General features: G+C 44.6%; 1 protein-coding gene across 3 annotated transcripts in view; it reads right to left on the bottom strand.

The window, feature by feature from the left end:
• Col14a1 (collagen type XIV alpha 1 chain) overlaps positions 1-19,452 on the bottom strand; it is a 216,402-nt gene that overhangs the window by 18,466 nt on the left and 178,484 nt on the right. For all 3 annotated transcript variants that reach the window (XM_052160565.1, XM_052160567.1, XM_052160566.1), the window contains exons 41-45: positions 13,815-13,868; positions 13,285-13,356; positions 4,405-4,440; positions 3,390-3,456; positions 261-449 (exon numbers count right to left, since the gene is read on the bottom strand). In XM_052160565.1, the coding sequence (XP_052016525.1) occupies positions 261-449; positions 3,390-3,456; positions 4,405-4,440; positions 13,285-13,356; positions 13,815-13,868 (418 nt within the window). The remainder of the gene's footprint in view (positions 1-260; positions 450-3,389; positions 3,457-4,404; positions 4,441-13,284; positions 13,357-13,814; positions 13,869-19,452) is intronic.

Here is a 19,452-nt window from a genome sequence, read left to right as displayed (position 1 = left end):
CAGTTAAACCAAAGCCTCTAAGAAGGGAGGTAGGGCTTCTGGCCCTACTCTGCCACACAGTGCTTATACTCTGATTTAAAAAAAAAAAAAAAAAAAAAAAGGTCTGTTGCTTAGTTATCTCAGTCTCGGGACATATAAGACATTTAGTGAAAAGGGTAGAGTTAATTTTACTCTTTATTTCAGAGTCTGTCACTGTATAAGCACCATGGTCACACTCTGATTCACTGTCCGCTTCTCTGGGGATAAGTAGTCCTGCTTACCTCGTTCTCCTGGGGTCCCCGGCACTCCTGCATTTCCTGGGAAGCCTGGGGCACCTGGGGGTCCTTGATCTCCAGGGGTTCCAGGTGAACCTGGTCTCCCGGGCTCCCCCGGAGGGCCCTGGATGGTCCGGATAGATGAGGACTGGCTGGGGATTTGATTGAGGATGGCTGTGTACCTGGCCATGTGACCTGAGCAACAAGAGATGAAGGGACCGTCACACAATTAAAGTGGAAACTGGAGTGCCGTGCTTCGAACCTCCAAACAGCTCAGACACAGATTTTTGTGTCTGCTGAGGACAAGGCACACCCTTCTGAGATAGGCTCGTGTGTCACTCAGCAGTTTTGCGTTTTTCTCCTGGATGATGTTAATGGCTGGGCTACATTCAAGTCACATCTCATGTGTTTGGAATTCCACAGTTCATGTCAGTGTTGCAATAAACACCACTGAACAGAAGTCATAAATTTTACACTCACCCTAACATTTACCTGATCCCTGACCCCTCACCCCACTGCCTTTCTCCTCATCAATTTCCCTCCACATGGCTTTCTTGTAACCCACGAAGCTTACTCCGCCCTCCTGCTCCCAAATCCCCAGACGAGGCCTGTCTCCACTCAACTCTGGTTGCCAAGACGGTTTTTCAGGAACCTTTGCCTGAGTCCCAGCTGCAGGCTCCCCCCTCCCCCCCCCCCGCCCTCCAGGGTTTTAGGCTTAAAATATAATAATAACAAAATCCCGTTCTTCTCTCATAACTCCTTAACTCAGGTTGGAAGAACACATTTTAACAATTGTAAGAAATGCCTTAATACCGCAATTCTTCATTTCCCGTCATCTTTGAAGGTGACATTTCCCCTACAGGTGACCAGTATTCATCTCCATTTATTATTTTGGTGTGTAGGGTCACCCACTCTTTTGTGGCTTTGGGGGGTTGTTTCCGAGATTAGGGGGTCTCACCTTTGGGATTACAGGCACGCCATCACTAAGCCTGCTCTATGTGGTGGGGATCGAACCTCAGACCAGCAGTCTACCAACTGAGCTACCTCTTCAGATTCATTTATTTCCTTCTAAATACTTAAATCTAAATGAGAGCATTAATCATATTTTAGGAAGCACATGTAAATACATCCAATGCATTCTTTCCGTAAACAGTGAAGGACGAGCGTCATGGGGGACCCTCTCCTGATTCAATCAGCAGGCGCGTCCTCCGCAGCAGGCACGTCTGGGCAGGTGAGGCGTCTGCCTTTTTCACTTCCTTATCTGACAGAGGCTGTCATTCATCACTTCTACAGCTGTCATCACTGCCCCTCTCTCCATTTCTATGCACCTCTTCTTAGCATAACTCCTGTGATCAACTAAGAACGAAAACCCAGCTGACTGAGGTTGTGTGGAACGCACACCCAGAAAGCGGCTCAGGGTGGGAGTGTATGCAGCCCGGGGGAAAGCCGAGCTCTGTTTACGGAGACAGCCAAGGTGCGTGCAGCAGAGGCCTCCGATTCCTCCTGTGATAGATGGGCCCTCTCTACTGCACAGATTCCTTCCATACCTTGTCTCACTTCTGATCTCTCCACTCCTAGAAGTCATGCATCAGAGTCGGAGAATTTCGAAGGGAGAAGACTCTGTATTGGGCCAGAGACTTTTTGAGCATGTGTTAAAAGGTTACATGTTATCCAAGGGTTTTGTTCTATAGCAAAAATAAGGCAGCAAATACTGTGAATCGTTCTTCCGGCTGTGTGTTCAGAGTCTTGTAAGGATTCAGCCCAGTGCAATTTCATTCAAGTTTAATCTTCTATTCATTTGCATTGCCCATTTGAGATAAGAAACCTCTGAGATAAAGCAGAACTAATATGAGCTTTGGGTATATCCTTCTCTAGAAGTGACTGGAAGTCCAATTTCCCTTGTAGAATGTATTGCTTTTGAAGATCTTATTTTGTCACTAATTGTAACTATTTCGTTTAATTGGTAAATTTTCTCTTACCATGGGCATCATAGAATTAGAGAGAGACACAGCCCACAGAGGAAGACAACTGTGTTTGGTGGTAGTAGCTTTGTCCTCCTTCTGCACTGATATTGTTGCCAGAGTGAAAACCTGCACCTTGCCATCCGTACCTCCCCAGGGCAGGATCTGGGTTTATCCCAAAGGAACAGGTGGAATTCTGGATCTTGCCAATAGACCTTGGCACTTGCTGGGCCCTACTGGTCTGAATCCCAACCTTCTCTGGGTTAAAGTAAATACAACCCGGAGGGAGATAAGGAAACTACTCAGAAAATGTCATCCCTTGGGGGAGGAGGCTGCTATCAGTGTGGGGGAGGGGTGGGCATTGGAGTTTGGCTGGAGTTGTGTGCATCTGAGAGGAATTGTTTTTACTTGGCCTCAAATAGTCTGGAACTAAACATATTCATGGCAAAGAGAAGGGCCCGCCCTAAGTAACCTTGTGGTTAGATTTTTGAGGCAAAATATATAAAATAAATAGGCATGTGTACAACATGGGTGAGCACAGGAATTCGTTGTTGAAATAAGTGCTGTTGAAACATTCAGGTTTGAAAATAAAGAAATGAAATAATGGTCCAGCAAGTATGTTCTGGTGTGACTTTGGGAATGATGCCCAACTGTCATATAAGATGTCACAATAACCCTGTGTGTGTGTGTGTGTGTGTGTGTGTGTTGGCATACAGCCTAAGGAATCAAGGGAAGGGCCTTGGGCTAGCCAAAGGCAATGGCTATAAACTGGATAAGAAAGGAAAGGCTATTAAAGGCTAGCAGAAACAAGCACCATGCTCATCTCGGTTCTGATCGGGTCTGGTAGTCTTCAAATGCTTGACATTTGAGAAAGGACTCATCCATCTGATGTCGGAAGGAGAAATGGAAGATCACAGCAGTTAAGTAAATATGCATATGCAAATCAATGCTTCTTGGACTGAGGACATGGGAGTGTGGCTCCTGTGCCACCACTGTAAAGCCCTGGGACAATCTATTAGGCTGGTAGGTGGTTCAGAGAGAAGGTTTGTAAAGCTATGTGGACACAGCCATCCAGTGCCTTGGAGGGGTCTTCCTTGGTCTCTCTAGTCCTGAGAAGGGAAGCATCCTTTGGACAGGAATGAGATAGGGCATGGGTGGCCAGCCTTGCACTTACTCTGAATGAGCTGTTCGCATACTTGACGCGCCACCGCCCTCACCATGGCTTGAGACTGCAGGTCTCCCTGGATGGAAAGGAAGTACACTCCTCAAGCATGGCCATCTGCACAGCCATACAGCGGGGACATCACTGGCCTGACCCACCGTTCCCACCAAGACTCTAGGCTCCCAGCAACATGGAGTGCTAGCCACTGTGGTTATGCAAGAGACAATTTGCACCCAGGATTTAAGGTTCCTGAAGGTTTTTGCTTATTAGATTCATGAGCTCAAATAAAGACTCTTGGCCCCAGATTCTAAAAAATTATTAACAATATCTACACTTGATCTTAGCCAAAAGGCCAAGAATCGATGTATTAACAATATCTAAATGTACTCATACGTATTGAATGACTTCTCAAGTGGTGGTTCATTTAATACTAATAGCAACTCATAGGGAAACTGTTAAACCTATGTTTAAAGCTAATCAGCTTTAAACACATGGCCTAAGTGGTCACAGAAATAACCTGTTGGACCTGTGACCAGCACTGCTTCGACCACAGCCAAGAACACAGCTACATTAGCAGCCTCACAACATCCACAGAAGTGGCACCAAAATTAAGGTGGTTTCAATTTCAAGGCCTGTCCTTTGATTCTATCCAACCACTGTCTTGTTTCTTGCCAATATTGGGTCCGCAGGAAAACGGAAGTCCTGCCTGGAATTCGTGCAAAGCCGTCCACATCCGTTATGACAGTCTTCCACATCTATTATGTTATTTCCGTCTCAGCTCCACTTTAAAGCTTAAAGGAATTCCTTAAGGAATGGAGCCCAAGGTCAAGGAGCCGGATTTCTATACAACTAGAAATCCTCTCCTGGCCTCCAACCCACCCAGATGTTTTCCCTGTGAAATGTGCTTCTAATGGAAGACTACTGGATCAGCAATGAGTACGGCAGGTGGCAATGGCCATTCCTCCTGAGGCTTAGGCAAGGGCTACGTGCAGCCACCTACAGCCAGAGGCGCCCTTAGATGACTTACTCGTTCACCTCGCTCTCCCTTCGCTCCGGGGACACCCTGTGAAAAGTGAAGAATAGATTTCAAGTTACTTAGGATGCTGTGCTCAGCAACGAGTCAATGGAGTACATCTCTTCCTAGCTGACAGAGGCGTTTCTTCCAAACATGGGTGAAAACAGGCAACGGGAATAAAGCAGGGAGCAACTTGTAGTCCCACCGTGCAGAACGGCTGATATACACACTTAACTCCTCTGCATCTTTCATGCAGAGGTGTGGCAGTTTGGAGCTATGAGAGTAGAATGGTATAGCAGTACTGCTATGTAACCTACCACCATGGTTATCCTTCGCAGCTTCCTACACCGATCACCACACAGTGGGATGAACTCTATAGACTGCTTCATAACAATTCCATAAAAACTTCTAGGAAGTTTTTTAATAAGAGGTCTAGAAATGCATATCTATAAGAAATGCAAAGAACTCCATTGAATCTAGCAGTTAAAGGAAGAGATGGCACCGTGAAAGCCCATGGCCTCATTCTGCTGCCTGTGCAGTGATAGCATGAGTCTCCCACAGTGTCTACAACATGGAGACTCATGTGTGCATGTATTCTCAGCTGAATTCTTGTTTAAAGCCATGACTTTGTTACATTTGACAATAAGACAATTTACTGTTACTGTAAAATATTTATTGATAAATACAATGTTTCCAGTGTTTCTGCTTAAAAGGGAAACAGATGTCCTCAGAAGGCAATCTCACTTTTTTTGTCATCCCACAGGCAATATGGCTGTGGCCTTTCTGCGATCACTCCTAGAGGTGTAAGTAGAATCCGTGGGTGGAACACAGCACATCGTCAGACTGTTTCCTGCTCCTACTTCAGTCTCAACAGGTCCCAAAGCAAATGCAATGTGAAGTTCAAACTCTGCTTTGCTAAGCTACCCAAGTCCAAAATTCTTGATTCACTGCATAGGGTCCAGGGAAACAGAATGTTGGGACTTGTAGTGTTTTCGGATGTTGGCAGTGGGAAGGATTCTTCGCCAGTTGATTTCAAGATACACACACAGTCATAGGTGGAGTGCAGGAGGCCATGGGGGAAGAGAAACCAACAGTGACCTCTCCTGATCAGGTGGCAACAGTCCACCATTTCTCCTTTCTCTTTCCAGCAGAGCCCGTTAATTCTACTTAACACACACACACACACACACATGCATACACACATGCACACACACATGCACATACACATGCACACACACATGCACACACACATGCACACACACATGCACACACACATGCACACACACATGCACACACACACAGAGTTGTATGCATGCACACATGCACATGCATGCACACCAGTCCTTTTAAAACCTACACTTCTCAAGTCCGCCTGCGTTTAGCATCTCCTACCAGGCATTTACAACATTCTGACCTCCCTTCCCATGACCCACGTACACAATCACTGGTCTCTTCCTTCCTGGAAGCCACCAGCATACAAGTGAAGCAAGCCAGTGACTTGACTGGTAGCAGCACTCTGTCCTTCTAAATCACATAGTGATGCTTATATTTGCGACAAAGTCCAAGTCTTAAGTAAGTAAAGAAAGAAAGTATTTTATAGTTTGGTCCCAAACTCCCTATCTCCTGTTCCTGAAAATTCTACGTTCTCCTTCTCACAGGCCCAGTCTATTATAAATAGGAATAATTGATCCAAGTATTAACTGTAGTTATTACAGCTTTAGTGTCATCAGCCGAGACATTGTAACATAGTGCTTGCTCAGTTTGAGAATCAAGTCTCCAACAGTACATCTTTATTGTTGTTTATGTTTAATAGGTTAATTCCTGGACTTCATGATAGAGATTTCTAAAACTTACCATAAATTTTTTCTTCTCAAATTACTGAGACTGATTATACAAATCCCTGCATAAAGTTAGCATTCAAACATTTGCCTACATCCAATATTAAATTGGATTCTGGGACTGCCATTTATTTCCCTGAATTTGCATTTCCTTTTATCCTGCCCCCCAAAATGATAAAATATTAACTATATTATTGACAGTAACTGTAAATTTATCCTTTGGTGTGTTATCAGATAATTTTCCAAGATGAAACATTAGATCTTTAATCAGCTAAGCACAAGTGACTTTTAATTGAAAACACACGTGCATTCTGTATGTATATCATCACAGAATCTTGGCACTGGCTATATAGTATTCACTTGAAATTTTATTCAATATTGTGTATATTTCAAAATTTGGGGGCTGCAGAGATAGTTCAGCAGCTAACAGAGAATACTGCTCTTCAACAGGATCTGGGTTCTCACAGGGTGAATCAGCTGTAACTCTAGCTTCAGGAAATTCAATGCCCTCTTCTGGCCTCTGTAAGCAGTGCGCCCATGTGCACAGACCCACACACATATACACATAATTAAACAAACAAAAATTTAAAATATCTTTGTATATAAAAAGAAGAAAAAAAACAGAAAAAAGAAGAAGAAGGAAGGGGAGGTGGGTACAAAGTCTCACCTCTAGCCAAGGAGTGGCAATTGATAGCTTCTAGTAGTGAAAGAGACTGTTTTCTCTAATCATGAGCCTCTGATAAATTGGCTGCACTCCAGTGGAAGGCCCCACACCCAACAATATATGAGTAGGTAGACCTACCCAACAAAAGTTGGGTAGGTAGAAAAGTGAGAATGGATCTGGAAAGAGTTGAATAGAAATGTAAATATGATCACAACATATGTAAAGTTCTCTAAGAACTAATAAAAATGAAATAAATAAAAATTTTTAAGAAGAACAAATATTTGGGGAAAAATTCAAACTTTGGCTCCTTACTCCAGGAGGATTCAGTGAAAGAATCTCTAGAGAAGAAGGCTCACAGTTTATAGTCTCATGACATGCTGAAGGTTTGGAAATATGTTGGCAAAGAGTTTGTGAGAGGATTCCAATTTCTAGAAGGAAAGCAGCTCCTGGTTGGCATGTGAGTTCCACAAGGTTGGGTCTGTATCTAGCTAAGAGATTTCCATATCCCCAGATCCAGAGACTGCCTGCAATATAGCAGGGGCTCAAACATACATGTTAACAGAATGAATGGATGGTCTGGCTTCATTTCAAATCTGTATTATTAGTCAATCTGTACTTTGCTTCAACTACTTGGATTGAAAAGCAACAGAAGAAAAACATCTAAAACACACTACGGTGCATTGCTAGAGGGTTAGAAAAGTGTTGATTCTTTAAAAAAAAAAATATCCACTTACTTCTACAAGAAAAACTTGTTTGCAAAAACAAGGTTTATACAACTCCCTCTCTCTCCCTCTCCCTCTCATCTTCCCCTTCTCTCTGTGTGTACCAGCCTAAATTAATTTTGTAAATAAATGCAACCCACGCCCTCCTTCCTTGCTGCCTGGCATCTCTGATTTCAAGAGGACAAAATCCCAGAGATGTTCTCTGAGAGATCCTGATGGGCACAAGAGTTACATATGACACTACTGTGTAAAAAGGAAACAACTTTGGGGGCATTAGATACAAAGCAAAAGCCAGCAGTCAAAAGTAAAGAACTGGCATTTTAATTTATTCAGAAATGGTAAATTTTAACGACGAATACTTTTGCCTTAGCCAGATACTGTTCTGGGTATCTCATATGCATTCACTCAGTTAACCCTTTCCAATAGCCTTGTAAGATAGTTGGGGTTTTTTTTGTCCCTTTAACATTCCTGTGAGGTTAATTCATGCCGTCCTTATAACAACTGCATGAGACAGTTCTAGTTTACAGGAAAACCATGCATGGACAGCTTAAATCATTTGCCCCAGATCACACAGTAAGAGACATGGAAAAGCTGTATGTAAGTTAGGGTTAATTTTTGGACTAAGGTTCTATCTGTTGCTTGGTTAGAAGAGGGTGCTGCTTATAACAGCCATGAGCCAGAATCCTCTATTCCAAGGAAGAAAAAAATTTTCCTAACGCAGACAAAAATCAAGCAGGCATGCGGCACCCCCACATACCTAATTCTAGTGATTCAGAATGAAGTCATTAAAAAAAAAAAGATTTTGAGCCAGGCATGGTGGCTCACACACTTAGAGTACTGAAGCAGGAATATTACCCTGACTTCAAGCCCAACTTGGGCCACACAGTGCGATATTGTGTTAACAAACAAACAAAAGCACAGAAAAGCTTCAGTCTTCAACACTTTCATTCTGACACCAACATGTCTGTCTACATTTCCTTCAGTGACGCTTTTTATACCAGCGTGTTTGAAAATGTGTCATATTTAAACAAAGAAATTAGAGGCCAAACTTGGTGAGATAAATAGACAGCATTCGCTACTGGCATTTTCTGGTATAAAGAGATATCTGTGTTTAATTAGGCCTGAAACTCCCCAGACTCAGTCTCATGATGCTAAGGTACTGAGTTGCTAAGGGATACAACTATGCAGTCTCAGTAAAAGAAAGCTCTTCTTAGGGAAATAGTACATACAGCAAGTAATTATGGTTGATTCCAACTTCACTGACATATTTCCTTTGATTTTTGCAAAGTAAAAACAAAACAAAACAAAAAAAAACAAAATAAAAATTCCTGAGCACATGAAGGCCCATAACTCCACCAAAGTATGCTTTGAGGGAAAACACATAGTCCCTGTAGATGGAGGCAGGAAAAAGTGGCTTTTTTCCCCTTTCATTTCAGGAACACTTGAAATATAAAGAAATACAGTAGCTACATTCATAGATCCACAGGAGTTTGGGGCTGAAAGGGAGAGAATGGTCTCAGAGTCCAAAGCCCACACGTTGAAGGTGCGTGTTACACAAACCAGCCCTCAGCGGGCTTCAAGACCCTCCGTGTCCTGCCCCAGACAGTAAGAGTAACCTCATCTCCCTAGGCAGCAGCCTGAGGGTATAAATGCTCTCTCCTCTCTTTTCCTCTCTTCTCCTGCCACATCCCATCTTCTTCTTTTCTTTTTTCTTTGCTAATCATTTTATTAGTTTACATTTCAAATGATATCTTCCTTCCCAGACCCCCTCCACAGACCCCCCCATCCCATCCCCCCATTTCCCTATCCCCCTCCCCATTGCCTCTATGAGAGTATTCCTCTACACATTCACCCACTCCTGTCTCATGGCTCTGGCATCCCCCCTATGCTAGATATCAAGCTTCCATAGGACCAAGGGCTCCCCTCCCACTGACATCAGATAAGGAAATTCTCTGCTACGTATGTAGCTGGGGCCATGGATCCCTCCATGTATACTCTTTGAATGCTTGTTTAGTTCCCGGGAGCTCTGGGTGTTCCAGTTAGTTGATAGTTGATATTGTTGTTCTTCCTATGGGGTTTCAATCCCCTTCTGCTCCTTCAGTCCTTCTCCTAGCTCTTCCATTGGGGTCCCTGGGCTCAGTCCGATGGTTGGTTGTGTGTATCTGCATCTATATTGGTCAGGTACTGGTAGAACCTCTCAGGGAACAGCCATACCAGGCTCTTGTGAGCATATACTTCTTAGCATCAGCAATAGTATGGGGGCTTTGTTGTCTTCAGATAGGATGGATCCCTAGGTGGGGCGGTCTCTAAATGGCCTTCCCTTCAGTCTCTATTTTTTTGTCCCTATCTTTCCTTTGGATAGGAACATTTCTGGGTTTTAAGCACTTCTCCTTTTCTCTTCCTCTCTCTTTCTTCCTTCCCTTCTTCTCACAAATATGTAGAAAGTACTCTACATCTCTGATGGTAAAGAGGTATATAAGTACAATGACATCCTGGAGCTATCTTGCAGCCACAAGACAGACATCAAGAAACAGAAGACTCTGCCTGAGATAGGGAGGATTTACATAAAATGTAGGCTAGATGATTGTGTTCAGTTATGCAGCTCCTCTGGATAAGAGCCCCACATAGATGCAACATATTTGAACGTTTTATACAGGGCTCTTTAAATAATAGGTTTACCTACGAAAATGTGGCCTCAGAAGTAAGAAGCCTGTTCACAAGCCTCATCACGTATGCAGCCCATGGCAGGAGAGCACTGTACTTAAGCCAATGCCTAGGGCGGGATTAGACACCTGGCAGCAGCCCTGGTCATGCACCCAAGGAGCTGGTGTAGAAGGTACTGTTCAGAAGCAAGCACCGCTGGCATCTACTGTAGGAAACACACTGCTGTTTTCTGTGGCTCAGCCTGTCTTTCTTGGTTCCTTTCCCTCATTTTCCTAGACAGATATCTATGTGAAATCAATCAAGGCCGCAACAGCACAACAGGGAGCCTGCTTTAACAATCATCCCAGCCTGGCAGCCAGCAGGCATGTGGGAGCTGGCGGCCTGGACGCAGGGAAAATCCTGTACTCCAGTGTGGAGAACAACTTGCTTCGGTTGAGGGCCCGCACGAGCCGGCTGTGGCATCCCTACCCAGCAGTTATAGACCACCTTCTGCTTCTGATAAAAGTGTCAGAAGAGGCATGAAGCCTCTCTTGTGGACACCAAATGCCTTTCTCTGCTGATAGTTGATAAGACTAACATTAGGTGATCTGTTTGTGGTGACTGTAGGTATTTTAGTGTGTCCCATGTTTAGAGTCTAATGCCGATGCACACTAGGCCAGGTGGGTATTTGAGGAAGTGTCGCCCTCATCCTCCTGGGCTTACTCTGCCCCTCTACACCCCATTTAAATTCTCCTGAGGCCTTGGTGTTTGCCTTCTTCTGTCCCTTTTCATTCCACCCCTCTTGGCTTAGGACCAATCATGGCTTGTGTTTCCATATCCTGGGGTAAGAAATACTAGTCCTAGGGGATGTGAGTAAGAAAAAGGTCTCCTCCTCCTCCTTCTGCACATTCAGGTTTGCCTTTCTCTATCTAACCATGGTAAAGCAACATCTCCCTGTTTTCTTACTGTATTTGGGATGATTCAAAGTCTTGGATGCCCTAAGTGTTGCCATGGTTCCGCTGGTTTGAGCATCTGCTACCTCTGAAACTTCTTTGGTGGAAGCCTTTGCTCTCTAAGTCTGGAGGATGAATTCCGGAACTCTGGTTCCCTAAAGTACATCTTGAGGAGCAGAGTGAAACCTAGTAGCAGAATGTTTCTAAGACCTTCTAGGGTGAACCAGGTGAGTAGATGGAGAGGATTGACAGGAAGATGAGAAGGAGAGAGAGAACAGACACAATCTGGGTATGCTTTCGTGTGTGTGTGTGTGTGTGTGTGTGTGTGTGTACACGAGTGTATGCATCCGTGCATGTATGTGTATGTGTGCATGCACATGTGCATGCATGCTTGTGTGTGGACATGCATGAGTGTGTACATGCATGAGTGCATGTATGTGTGTGTTTCCACACACAGGATCAAATATGGCAATGTCTTTTTGATTAAAGAAGATATCTGAAAACAAAGTCACCCGGTTTTCTTCTGTGACCCAGTACTAGCTGGATTTGAAAACAGGAGAGTCAAGCCCCTTTACAAGTCTCATTATGCCTGAAATCCATGACAGGAGGGCTCTGTATTTAAGCCAATGCCTTGGGAGGAATTAGATGTTTGGTAGTTTTGGACAGTGAGAAGTCAGTTGGGGTAAGTGCACAGCTTTCTAATGCTGGTGTTTATGAGGATGTACAAACCAGGATTTGTTTGTTAAACCCATATTTATTTTTCTGGGTGTCCCACAGGTGTGTGTAGGTATGTGCGGTGTGCACCATAGCACAGAGAAGGACTCTGAGGATTGAAAATTGTACTGAGATGTATTCCGAGGATAAACAGCAACAAGGACAGCTGGAAACAGAGAGGAAGAGATCCAACCCAGTATCTCTGGTAAAAACGGTTCCCTGCCTTCCTTACATGTTGAAATGCAGTACCCAGAACTTGTGAATAAGTCACTTTAAACAGACTAAAGGACTTTGCAAAGAGAATTTAGTTAAGGACTTGGGAATTTTCTAGGGAGATTATACAGACAGGTTCTTAAAGGCAAGACTCTTTCCTACCTGTAGAAGAGAGATGGCCATGGAAAATGGGACCAAAAGACGACATTGGTGGAACTAAAGATGGAATTCATACCAGCCTCTACACCCTTCTGTCACACATCTCTGTTCTACATACCCTCAGCAGGTTTGCAAGGTAGACTTTTCTACAGCACAGTAGCTTTAGTTTATAGGTAACTCTGTTCAGCACAGATGCTGCCAAAATGCTGATATCTAAGTCTACAGTGAGCATCTTGCAAGTCGCCGAAAACATGGGGAATGGCTTTGGTGAGAGTTCCACATGAGTTCACAGAGTTCACGGATGAGGTACAGACATGCTGCTTCTCTGGGCTCCTTGCCCTGTTCCTTTGTTTGCCAATTTAAATGCCAATGAAGCGTCTAGAAAGGTGAGAGGACACAGACTCTTCTCATTGCACTTTGATCTACACAGTCTGCTTATGTGTGCCTGTGCTTTTAATGCACTCTGTGATTGAATGGAAGGTGTAAAAATACATTACTTTCAATTTCTACAGTTTTGTATTTTCCCTCTCGGGAGGCAAACATGATTGAACATTTAGCTGTGATACCCAATCTTGACAGATGATACTGACTGGGTTCACATAGGTAAATACAGAGCGAGCCATGGGGACACATTTAAGCAAGAGCATGTCCTACATTCCAGCAGGACCATTTAACCTTAGTCATGGTATATGCACAACTTGATCTTAAAGCTCCAACCTTCTGGGAATCCCATTAAGTCCAATGGTGAATAAACATGTTCTATAACTTTTTGAAACAGAGTATCTCTATGTAACCACGGCTATCCTGGAACTTGGTATACAGACAAGGCTGACCTAAACACACAAAGATCTGCCTGTCTGTGCATCCCAAGTACTGGGATTCAGGTGAATACCACCATGCTTGGCATCTGAGCAAACACTTCTGATCCACAGAGATGCTGGTAAATTTAGACATCGGGACATATATTCTGAACAGTGAGTACTCACAGGTGGCCCCAGGGCTCCTTGTGGTCCCATGCTGCCTGTGATCCCTGGGACACCAGGGGCTCCAGGAATGCCCTAAAATAGAAGCAAGAAATGGGACAAAGGTGAAAGTTCATATATGCAATGGATCACAGCCAACTTTCAAGCAGGGAAAACAGCGCATACCCCAACAGCTTCCTTCCCCATCACGAATGTTTTGGGAGTCATTGCTCATGACTCTGCCCGATGACCACATATAAGGCCGTCTTTAAATCTCCATAGGTTTGCTAAGGCGTGGTTCTATGAATTTCAAGTCTTACACACACTAAATGCATGGAGACAACCTTACAGAAAAAAATGGCTCAGTGACTAATTAAACTGTCTGGATTTGTCAATTTTAAAGGATGATAAAGGCTTGTACCAAGAGACCAACCGTTGCTACAAAATAACAACAAAAAAGTAGCAGCTGGAAAGGCCAGTAGGCAAAATTTCTACCAAAAAAAAAAAAATGCTTTAAAACAGAATGCATCCTAGAAGTTTCTAGAAATACTCACAATTGGTCCAGGTGGTCCTGGAGGCCCAGAGGAACCATCTTTTCCGGGAAATCCCTGGGGTAAAGAAATGGTATGTTAAACCCGTGGTTGCTACATGGCTTCCAGGAGATGATCGTCAAATTCCTTTGAACATCTAATGCACAAATCCTGCCACCTGCTCTGGACTACCAAGGACACACTGTTGTTAAACCCTTTAGGAATTGTTTTTGGAAAGTGTTTTCTGTCTGTTGGCTCCAATAAGTGGCCCAAGTGCATGGGCCATAGGTGTGAGAAATGCCACTTCTAAACTTAAACAGCAACTTCATTTCAGAAAGTTCATTAAACCAGACATAACACATAAATAAGTTCTGTACCTTATAATTAATGTCCAGACCAGAAAGTGGATTAATGCCTTTCAGGATCCACAAGTCTTGAGTGAGAAATGTACCCTGTCGAGAGTCTATATTGCAATAAGGGAAGAAAGGCAATTATCTGCAATTCTCGGCTCTGGAGAAACTTAATGGAGCCAGGTGCCTTGCGGTGGTGACAGTTTTGATCTGGGAAAATTTCTCTGAGTGTCTTCTCCTGCCCTGGGCTCATCACGGGGTATATACCTGCTTCCTGTTCTACTTCAGAAGAGAAAAAAATTACTAAAACAGCCCCCCTCAACCAAATGCTGTCCCTTAGAAAAACAACTTTCTGAGCATTGGATAAGTGTACTTGGCTATTTTTATGAGTGTAAAAAATATTAACAGCTAGGATGGCTTATTCTCACAATTATAAATGCCAGCCCTTCTGATGTGGTTAGGATGAGAATGAACCTTCAGTCTAAACTTTATAAGTTCATCAAAGTTTTCAAAGTATCACCTCCTACTGCCGGGACAAATAACCACCTACTGCTGGAACAAATAACCACCGTTTCACCATGAGGCTTTTCTGTAAGAAGCCTCTGTCCCATCCCAAGCCCCCCTGACTAGCATCCTCTGCTTTCTTTTCTCCTCTACCTTTCTGACAATTCCCACCACTTTAGCCCTAGGCTCTCCTTCCCCTCTCGAGGGCATGGAAATCTATCTTATCAACACAAGAATTCTACAACTGTATCACCTCTTCCAGCACCAGGTACCAAACAATGCTGTTGGGGAAGGAGCGCTTGTGGGAGGGAGTCCGCAGGAGATGGCAGCATAGGGTGAGTGCGTGAGAAGGTCGCCCAAGCCCTCAATGCTCTCAAACCCTCAAGGTGCAGATGAGTCTTAGCACAAAGGGCAGCCAGGGAGGCGAATGCTCACCCGTGTGCCCTGCTTGCCTTTTCTGCCTGGCACACTGCTTGGCTTCCTTTTCCAGCCTCCTTACAGTCTAAGTGCAGCCTCACACCTGAGTGCTGGCCAAAAAAGGGGGCCAGAGCCAGCCTCGGCTCACACACATTTCCTGCAGGTGGCGCTCCACTTTCTAGTCCCTCTCAGGCTGAGCACTGAAGAAACTCCAAGGCAGAGGCTGCGGAAGGACCATGCGAGGCAGAGACTCCTGCTCTTCCACCCACCCTGCTGCTGGCAGCTGGGCTGCAGGCAAGAGATAGCTGTTATTGGACTGTATTTCCTTGCCCTGCTCTGTGTAAAGGCACTTACATGTTTAGGTCGTTATGGCATTATCCAAGGATGATACATTGTTATTGGTATTGTTGTCATTTTTATAATATTTCTGGTTTTCACATAAGTAAAAGCTATTAGAGTTCGAACTGGATGTGATGATATGCATCTATAATCTCAATACTCAACTCTAGCCTCAATACTCAATGTCCCTGTGGGCTGGGACAATATGAGTTTGAGGCTAGCCTGGGTTACACAGTGAGGCTTTGCCTAAAGATAAGTCCTGACACAGACTAAGTTACATACACACTGTCTCTGTCTCTCTGTCTCTCTGTCTCTCTCCATCCTTCCTTGGACCGATTAATTAAACAACAGAATTTTATTCTGATGTAAGGGTAATAAATAAACTTATTTTTAGTAATGTGTGATGGTTCACGCCTCTCTCAGTACTCAGATGGCCGAGGCAGGGGGATTGCATGAAAATTTGAGACCAGTCTTGGATGCACAGTAAACTCAAGAAAATCCCAGGGAGGCCTTGTCATGAATGAATGATCTTAACTGGATTCTAAATGTAGTGTTTCCTGGGAAAAGAACATCCACTAACCACTGTGTGTGAGAGATGATCAGGATCTTCCAGCCCAACAGCCTCGGTTTATAAATGAGAAAATGTGGAAGGGAGAAAGGGCAGAAAAATCTTCATGTAAAGGAGTTTTAAAATATTAACCTTATTTAAGCTTTTATTTATTTATGTGCATATGAACGCTTGTGCTCATGTGTTGTGCTCCCTGTGTGGGGTGGCCTTGGAAGTCAGAGGACGACAACAGGCCTCCTGGAGCTGGAGTTGGGAAAGGTTTATGAACTTCCATCCCTAGCTGAGATACCCGCCTAGGTGGGGAGAGGAGGTTTCTTCAGAGATCCCCTGAGAGACTTCCCACGCTCCACTCACAATCCGCAGGACTATGCACACCCAGGGGAGTTAAAAAACAAAAACAGCAACAACACTGGTGGTGGTTTGAATAGGTATGGCCCCTAAAGCGTTGGAATGCTTGGCTGTAGGGAGTGGCACTATTAGGAGGTGTGTCATGTGTCACTGTGGGGGTGGCTTTGAGGTCTCCTGTGCTCAAGCACAAGACTGTGACACACAGTCTCCTCCTGCTGTCTGTGGACCAGACATAGCACTCTCAGTTCCTTCTCCAGCACCATGCCTGCCTGCATGCTGCCATGTTCCCCACCACGACAATAGTGGACTAAACCTCTGAAACTGTAAGCTAGCCCCAAGTTAAATGCCTTTGTTTACAAGAGTTGCCAGTGTCAGGATGTCTCTTCCCAGCAACAAAACCCAAACTAAGATCAACAAGGAGGGGAAGAGAAGGAGGAGAAGGAGGACAAGGAGGAGGAGGAGGAGGAAGAGGAGGAGGAGAAAGAGGAGGAGGAGGAGGAGGAGGAGGAGGAGGAGGAGGAGAAAGAGGAGGAGGAGAAACAGAGGAAGAACATGAAGTTGGAAAAGAAAACCTGCGGTGGATGCAGAGGAATTGGAGGCGGGGAGGCATAGGGAAGAAATTTGATCAAAATGTATTGTATGAGTGTATGAAATTCTCAATAAAAAATAAAAGAAAAATTGAAAATACATTGGGTTTTTTTTTCAGATGATGTTTTCATATGACAAAGAAGGGCTGTGGACACATATGAAAGCAGTTTTGACAGGATTCCATTTAGTTCCTGCCTTCAATGTTGTCCAAGAATGGACAAGAAGGAGAAGCAACCTGGGTCAGAACAGTGTCAAGAGCCTTCCATGCTTCAGATCCAACAGTGCCCGGAAGGAAAATATCCCTCACTCAACAGTCAGGGGCTTCTTCAAAAGGAGGGCTTAGCTGTGACACATTTTCCTAGAAGACATTTCTAAACAAATAAAATTGCATTGTTCCCCCAGAAGACTGACAGGAAGTAATGCATTTACACCCTGCTCCACACCCCAGAGGGCTGAGTGTGAAAATGCAAGAGCCTGTGTTCAGCTCTCTGCTGACACCAGAAAGACACTGTCCTGGATGTGTTTGCATACGCCTGATTTACAGACACAGCATATTCTGTCTGGGAGGGAACCCAGTGGAATGTGGTTCTTACTCAGGGGCTTAGCTGGGTGTGTGGCTAATGAGAAAGAGGCTCCTTAGTTTCGTGTTCTGTGCCTAGACAACAGGTTTAGGTACTGCCATACCTGATTGGTATGTTTAGAGCGAAGCTTATATCCTATTTCAGTGTTCCACTCCTAACACTGTTCCTTCTACTGAGCAGAACAAACACTAACAGATCATGGTTCCTGGGGTTCTCTGCGGCACCCTCAGCAAGTGGATGTTAACTGAGGCTAAAATGAGTCTAGCAATGTACAGGATGGAAGGAAACGCTAATGTCATTCATTCTTAGTGTTTTTCATATTTTCATGGTGTGGGTGGTCAATTCGGGGCTTTGTACAAGCTAAGCAAGTACTCAGTGATGGCGCTACATCTCCAGCCCTTCCTCTTCCTCTGAGATCTGTACCACGGGAGCCAAATTTCCATTTTTACCACATTCTTGGGGGCAGTTTCTTAGAAGTAGTCCTGCATCCATATGTGGCTGATTTCTACCCATGTTAATCTTGCGAGGAAATCCGAAAGGAGGCAGGGGAGGAAGGGAAACAGGACAGACGAGGCAGCCAGAAAGGAGGTGGTGTCATCTTAAGTGGTGGCCGGACTGTGTGAGCCCTTTGGGAGCTCAGGGGTGTGAACTGCACATCTGAGTCAACTCAGGCTAGGATGGTACAGACCATGTGAGCTAGCTATGGCTCAGGGGCTGACATGCCATCTGCTAGGATAGCTTTCTAGGGAAATGGACCACATTTGGCTGTGGTAAACATGTAAAGCGGATCTGGGCAGCACACCAGTGGCGCCCAAAGCGGTAGAATTTATCTCTCACATGAGCCAAAGGCTGAGGCGTGATCACAGTGGATCTTGTTCTAACATTTTCTTTCATGGACTAAACCATTGGAACAAATGAACAATTAAATGTTGGGTTTTAAGCCTCCTGTGAGTTTCCTACTTCCATTACATACCCCTTAAAATGTACATAGAAAATGGAAGAATGTTAGCCTTAACTTCATTTTAGGAAAAAAGTCAAAGCCATCTTCTTAAAATGTCTTCTTAATCCTAAATATAAAATCACAACCTTTTTATTTGGGGGGGGGGGTCTAAGACAGGGTTTCTCTTTGTAGCAGTGGCTGTCCTGGAACCTGCTCTGCAGACCAGGCTGGTCTCAAACCAGACCTGCCTCTGCCTCTGAAGTGCTGGGATTAAAGGTGTGCGCCACCACCACCCACTGATTTCATATATATATATATTTGAGGGACCTGAAGAGGACAGGGACTCCACAGGAAGACCAACAGAGCCAGGGTAATTTGGACCCTTGGAGGCTCTCAGAGACCAAAACAAAAGAGCGAGCATGGACTGGACACACATGTACACATGTAGGTCCCAGGCACACATGTAGCAGATGTGGAGCTTGGTCTTCATACAGGTCCCCCAACGACTGGAGTGGGGGAGGGGCTGTCCCTGCACCTGTTGCCTGCCTGTGGATCCTGTTTCCCTAACTGGGCCTCCTTGTCTGCTTCAGTGGGAAAGGATGTGCCTAGTCCTTCAGTAAATGATGTGTGGGATGAGGGCAGGTGGCAACCTGGGGAAGGGCTACCCCTTCTCAGAGGAGAAGGGGAGGTGGACTGAGGGGAGGAGCTGTGAGGAGGATCTGGGAGGAGAAGGGGCTGATATTGTGATGTAAAGTGAATAAATAAAACATTAGAACCATCACCCATACATTCATTACTGTAAACCACAAGTTTCCGACTTGCCACACATATAGAGATACGCACGGCTAGGATGTGCTAGGCATTTTGTGAGGTCTAGCCTGGCAATGGAGAGAGTAAGTTCAAGGTTTTGTGACTTCTCAGACAATGATATCAGCAACCTCTATGCTAATACACAAGAGAATTCTGAGGGGAAGCACAGGATGAGCATCTGATCCAGGTTGGGGACACAGGACAGCTTTCAGAAGAG

This window comes from Apodemus sylvaticus, chromosome 17, assembly GCF_947179515.1.
Source record: "Apodemus sylvaticus chromosome 17, mApoSyl1.1, whole genome shotgun sequence".
NCBI classification, from domain to species: domain Eukaryota; kingdom Metazoa; phylum Chordata; class Mammalia; order Rodentia; family Muridae; genus Apodemus; species Apodemus sylvaticus.
The sequence above is the reverse complement of the archived record's forward strand: the minus strand, read 5'-3'. Positions and strand labels throughout refer to the sequence as shown.